Source organism: Pelophylax lessonae (assembly GCF_965119305.1).
Source record: "Pelophylax lessonae genome assembly, chromosome: 1".
NCBI lineage: Eukaryota > Metazoa > Chordata > Amphibia > Anura > Ranidae > Pelophylax > Pelophylax lessonae.
Genome location: NC_138768.1, coordinates 18008147 through 18014719, shown reverse-complemented (window position 1 = coordinate 18014719; position 6573 = coordinate 18008147). Strand labels below are relative to the sequence as shown.

Sequence of the window (6573 nt, the reverse complement as noted above, 5' to 3'; positions counted from 1 at the left end):
CGGGGAGAGGCGCGGTGTGCCTGCTTTGCCTTCTCTGGATCTGGGTGAAGTGGTGTTGGAGCGATGGCGCGTGCGTCTGCTCTTGCGGCTTTGTCTCTGGGACTTCGGAGTCCCCGTTGTGGATACCTGGACCCAGGGGTCCGGGGGGAAAAACGAACAGTACCATTCAGGGAGGTCCATTTCAGGAAGGTCAAATGCTGCACAAAAAGCGGGGAGATCATCCGGGGTGCGCAAGGAAGCATTCCTGTTTCCAGAGGAGGCGAATAGACAGAAGGGGAAGCGCCATCTATATGTTATTCCCCAGGTTCGGAGAGACTCCAGCAGGGGGCGCAGCGCCCTTCTATTTTGTAAAGTAATTGCTGACAGGTCCTGAAATAGCTTCACTTCCGATCCATTAAAACAAATTGTGTCCTTGGCTTTCCTCAGGATGGCTTCCTTCAGTGGGAAACTGACCAGGCAGGCTATAACGTCTCTTGGGGGATCTGATTCACCCCCCCTGGGACGGAGGGCCCTATGTACTCTCTCAAACTCAATTGAAGAGTCATGTGGGCGATCCATTAGATCATTAAATATATTGGTAAGTGTAGATTCCAGGTCTTGGGGTTCGTCTCTTTCAGGGAGGCCTCGAAGACGAATATTATGCCTTCTTCCCCGATTGTCGAGGTCCTCAATTTGGCGGTTGATTTCGATCATATGTGAGACATTCAAGTCTGAGGAGCGCTGCAGCTGCTGGATGGCAGAGCCTGTGTAGCAGTGGCTTTCTCAGTGTCATTTAGCCTTGCAGTAACCAAACGGAGCTCCGCTGTGAGCTCTGTGATAGCTGCTCCAAGTATTAGCTTAATGTCCGAAGCTACATTTTGTAGGTCTTGGAGGCTGGGAAGCGGAGCCGCCATTGTGGGTGGAAGGGATGACTGAGTCTGAGAACTTGCCTGAAGCGCGGAAGGGCCTGGCGCGGGAGCCGGGGAGGCCGCGCAGCGTTCCAAGGCCTGTGTACGGAGCACTGGTGGGGCACTCCCGAGGTCCGTAGATGGGTCAGATATCACCCGGTTGGCTGAGGTGCTTCGGCCGGATCGAAGCATGGCGGTTATCCGCTGAATAAGATGTGATAAAGCAGGTTTTTATCCCCCTATGCACAGAGCAGCTCTATCAAGCGGCCATCGAGGTCCGGTGCCAAACCACGCCCCCCTATAGTCATTACTTATTTATACCCTTATACTATTTCCCTGAAGCGCGGTACCTCCCCCCTTTATTAAAGGGGATTTTTTGTCCTCATGTGATAAAAATGACAGTGTAAGAAAATAAAGTTACATCCAAGCACTTCAACCAACTCAAAAAATTATGACCCCAACCCCCCCCCCCCCCACCCACACACACATACACACACACATACAGAAATGAACACAGATGGAGGGGCACATGCACACAAAAGATTTAATTGTGCTACATATGTTCTATATAAGCACGCATGATGGAGGGGAACAAGTTATCTGGTATGAGTGGATTGTGGGTGCAATATCCGGCTCCTGCAGACAAGTCCTTCAGCTTTCTGCCCATACATCTGTACAGGATTTTTGTTAGAAAGATGGAGGACTTGTGAATGGACTACGAGTGCACTGATCAGCACAATCACAGTCCATTGATACTACAATTCTACGATGGCAGACAGGACTTTAGTAAACAGGTAGTTTATCCATTCACAGATTTGGATGGAGCCTGAGCTGATTTTAAATATGTCTATGGTAGCAAGGGGGAACCCCTACCCACTGGTGGGGGAGGGGGGGTGAGGGGACATGTGCTGGAACATGTTACACCCCTAATACAGATGTGCCATGTAATATGTTCCAAAAGGTGAACTTAAAGTATTACCCATGAAAAGTTGAAGGTACTAAATTATGTCATCATTTCAGGTGCAGGAAATTTTAGGGCTTGACATACTGGGGATCTATCTACTCAGTGCAACCTCATCTTTTATATCAGACCAATTAAGTGGGTAATATATTACATATGAATGCCCTAAAAGTAACTAGCATTGCATATTTTACTAAAAATAAAAGATTGCATTTGGTAAACCATTCCACTAGTATCATGTGACAGAAAAAGATAATACAGCAAGCATTGTTCCTCCAGGGTCTCTGCTGTCATAAAATATACTGTTTGGGGTTTTTACATAATCTTCAGGCCTAAAATTATTTTTTAACCACTTGCCCACCGGCCACTGTGCTGCTACTGCGGCACAGTGGCTCGTTCCCGTCCAGCGACGTAGACCTACGTCGCTGGACTCCTCCCCCTGTAGGCGGCGCTCCCGCTGTTTTCATTCACAGCGGGAGTCGGGCCAGGGGAGGAGCAGCGGCGATCGCCGCTGCTCTTACCCGATCGTCGGGGATCGAGTCTGGAGATCCGCCCGCTGTGTGTAAACACAGCGGGCGGATCTCCATAGTGACAGGGAGTGACAGATCGGACTGTTCAGCATAGCTGGACATCCGATCTGTCATTCTGTCACACATTCACCCCCCCCAACACGTCAGTAAGCACTAGGCATACATTAACCCCTCCCTCTCCAATAAAATTAACCCCTTCCCTGCCAGTGTCATTTTTACAGTAACAGTGCATATATATAGCACTGATTACTGCAGTAATGTCACTGGTACCCCCAAAAGTGTCAAAAATGTCAGTCAAGGGTCCGATCTGTCCACTGCAATGTCGCAGTCCCGCAAAAAAAATCGCAGATCACCGCCATTACGCGTTAAAAAAAAAAACACCAAAAATGACAGAAATCTTTCCCTTAGTTTGTAAACGCAATAACTTTTGCGCAAACCAATCAAAATACGCTTATTGTGATTTTTTTTACCAAACATAGGTAGCAGAAAACAAATTGGCCAAAAATTTAAAAAAAAATTGATTTTTACATATTTTTTGGGGGGAATTTCATATAAAAAAATGTTAAAAATATTGTTATTTTTTCAAAATAAACGCTCTTTTTTTGTTTATAGCGCAAAAAGTAAAAATCGCACAGGTGATCAAATACCACCAAAAGAAAGCTCTGTTTTTGGGAAAAAAAGGACGTAAATTTCGTTTGGGTATGGCATCGCACAACCGCGTAATTGTCAGTTAAAGTCGCACAGCGCCGAATCGCAAAAAGTGGCCTGGACGGAAGACAGCAAAATCCTCCGGTGGTAAAGTGGTTAAACGTCTGCGAAAATAAAATAAAAAGCTCCAACAGTGAACTTATTAAGCACCTCTAAACTAAACATGAACCTAAATTGGGGGTGATGTTTGTGGTGGAAAGACGTGTCTGGGCACATTGTGTTCCAATACTAAACTGACCGAGTATAAAAAGATACGAGTAAACTTTCATTGAACCCTCTCACCTTATACTTTATTGTGTGTGGATTCATTTCAGATTTTTTGTTCTTTATTTTAAAAGAGAATTCCATGTCATGTAATGCTTTAGCCATAATGTAGACGGAGATATACACTCTATAGGATGTTTCATCATCAGAAAAATATAACCCAGGTGGAAATGTCTCCAAACTGCAGTTCCTAAGAGGATATCGAGTTGAGCTTGAAAAAAGGACATTTTTCATTTGGTTTTTGGAAAAGCATCTTAAATGAGTTATGAGAATATCCTCCATCAGGGGGTCATTTAAGTGGCTGGAAGGATTAAAACTATTAAAATATTCGTGCATGCTTGGTATGTACATATAGGGGGATGTGAACACCAAGCTGCAGTTACTGATATGAAAAAAAAATATTGCACTCAATGACCAAGAATCTGGTAGAATAAATGTTTTCTCCGTGTGATAAGGGACATTATTATACAAAAACCGGTAATAAACCACACTAACTGAGCCACAAATAATAAGAACTTCTGTAGTTGAGGTTTGCAGCTCTGGAGGAATTTTATTATAATTCTTTTTAGACACCAGAATTTTGAATTCAATACAAATTCCATGATTAGATAAATGTTTGCTGAGTTGTCGGATCTCCCTCTCTCCGTATTCATCATCAGAAGTAAGGATCCCGACCCAGTTCCACTTCATCCTTTCCAGTAACTTTGCTATGGCCACATATTGCATCTCATCATCCGGAACTGTCCGGAAAAAGTTTGGATACATCTTTCTATCACTCAGTAAAGGGTCTCTGGCTCCATAACTAATCTAGGAAGAAAGAAAGCCGTCTGTATAAATAATGTGTAACTCTTAATATCTAAATGGAATAAAAGAAAATCTTAAAAATGTTTAATGTTTTTTTTAGAGAGCAACAAACAGAAGTTGTCATCTGAGCTTTCTATAATAGGGATGAGCGACCCCGAACTGTAAAGTTCGGGATCATACCGGACCTTAACGTTTTTTTGGTACCCGGACCCGAACATTTTACTGTATGTTCGAAATTGAGTTTGGTGTTCGGCAATTTAATGGTGCATTTAAAAAAGCTGCAGGGCAGCCAATCAACAAGCGTTTAACTCGTGTGCCCTTAGAAGCCATCACAGCCATGCCTACTAATGGCATGGCTGTGATTGGCCAGTCCAGCATGTGACCCAGCCAGGGGCGTACCGTGAGGTTGGCCAGAATGGCGCTCGCCAGGGGCGCAGGCCGAGGGGGGGCACAAAAACATTGGCACTGTAGCAGTGAATTACCTGTCCTCCGTTCAGCCTGCACCCCCGGAGGCCGGCGCTCCCCCTTTTCTTCACCTCGCCTTCCACCCATCATATTTCCAGCTTTAGATGTGATCCGGCCCACCCCTGCTCTGTGTTTGTACTCGCTCGAATGTGACTGTCCCTACCCAACTGGAAGCTCACGGCTGCAGAGATGAGCGCCGGAGCAATTTTTCTGCGAGATGCTGCAGCTGTACTTATTGGAGGTGAGGGGGAGCGCGCCTGGTGACAGGTTCATGGGGGAGAGAGTGTGTGTCTGTGGGGAGCAAGGTTAGGATGCGGTAACGTAGGATGGAGACTTCATCACCGAGCACCATGATGGTACAAGGACCGGGGGAGGTGTATCGGGCCCTGTCACCCCCTTTCACTCCCTGTCACCTCCCCTCACTCCCTGTCCCCCCCCCACTCCCTGTCACCCCCCTCACTCCCTGTCACCCCCCCCCCTCACTCCCTGTCACCCCCCCCTCACTCCCTGTCACCCCCCCCCTCACTCCCTGTCACCCCCCCCCACTCCCTGTCCCCCCCCTCACTCCCTGTCTCCCCCTCCCTCCCTGTCACCCCCTCTCACTCCCTGCCAACCCCTCTCACTCCCTGTCACCCCCTCTCTCTTCCTGTCACCCCCTCTATCTCCCTGTCACCCCCTCTCTTTCCCTTTCACCCCTCCTCACTCCCTGTCACCCCCCTCTCTCTCCCTGTCAACCCCTCTCACTCCTTGTCACCCCCTGTCACTCCCTGTCACCCCCCTCTCACTCCCTGTCACCTCCTCTCACTCCCTGTCACCTCCTCTCTCCCTGTCACCCCCTCTCTACCTGTCACCCCCTCTTACTTCCTGTCAACCCCCTCTCTCTCCCAGTCACCCCTCTCACTCCCAGTCACACCCTCTCTCTCCCTGCCACTCCCCTCTCACTGCCTGTCACCCCCCCTCTCTCCCTGTCACCCCCTCTCACTCCCTGTCACCCCCTCTCACTCCCTATCACCCCCTCTCACTCCCTGTCACCCCCTCTCACTCCCTGTCACCCTCCTCTCACTCCCTGTCACCTCCTCTCACTCCCTATCATCCCCCTCACTCCCTGTCACCCCCCCAACTCCCTGTCTCCCCTCCTCACTCCCTGTCTCCCCCCTCACTCCCTGTCACCCCCTCTCACTCCCTGTCACCGTCCTCTCACTCCCTGTCACCTCCTCTCTCCTTGTCACCCCCCCTCACTCCCTTTCACCCCCCTACTCCCTGTCTCCCCCCTCACTCCCTGTCTCCCCCCTCACTCCCTGTCACCCTCCTCTCACTCCCTGTAACTTCCTCTCACTTCCTGTCACCCCCCCCCTCTCTCCCTGTCACCCCCTTTCTCTCCCTGTCACCCCCCTCTCACTCCCTGTCACCCACCTCTCACTCCCTGTCACCCTCATCTCACTCCCTGTCACCTCCTCTCACTCCCTATCATCCCCTCACTCCCTGTCACCCCCCCACTCCCTGTCTCCCCTCCTCACTCCCTGTCTCCCCCCCTCACTCCCTGTCACCCCCTCTCACTCCCTGTCACCGTCCTCTCACTCCCTGTCACCTCCTCTCACTCCCTGTCACCTCCTATCTCCTTGTCACCCCCCTCACTCCCTTTCACCCATCTACTCCCTGTCTCCCCCCTCACTCCCTGTCTCCCCCCTCACTCCCTGTCACCCTCCTCTCACTCCCTGTAACTTCCTCTCACTTCCTGTCACCTCCTCTCTCCCTGTCACCCCCCTCTCACTCCCTGTCAACCCCCTCTCACTCCTTGTCATCCACCCCCTCTCTCTGCCTGTCACCCCCCCCCCTCACTCCCTGTCACTGTTACCCCCCACTCCCTGTCAGCCCCCTCTCTCTCCCTGTCACTCCCTCCCACTCTTCCTGTCACCCCCCTCTCACTCCCTGTGACCTCCTCTCACTCCCTGTC

At 49.9% G+C, this 6573-nt stretch overlaps 1 protein-coding gene across 1 annotated transcript; it reads right to left on the bottom strand.

Moving 5' to 3' along the window:
- Positions 1-704: 704 nt before the first annotated feature.
- LOC309562191 (extracellular calcium-sensing receptor-like) lies at positions 705-4115 on the bottom strand (the record flags this gene model as incomplete). Its single annotated transcript, XM_082266313.1, has 2 exons — positions 705-1091; positions 3369-4115. The coding sequence occupies 2 exons, from the start codon at positions 4113-4115 to the stop codon at positions 705-707; spliced, it is 1134 nt and encodes a 377-aa protein (XP_082122439.1).
- Between the last annotated feature and the right edge of the window lie 2458 nt (positions 4116-6573).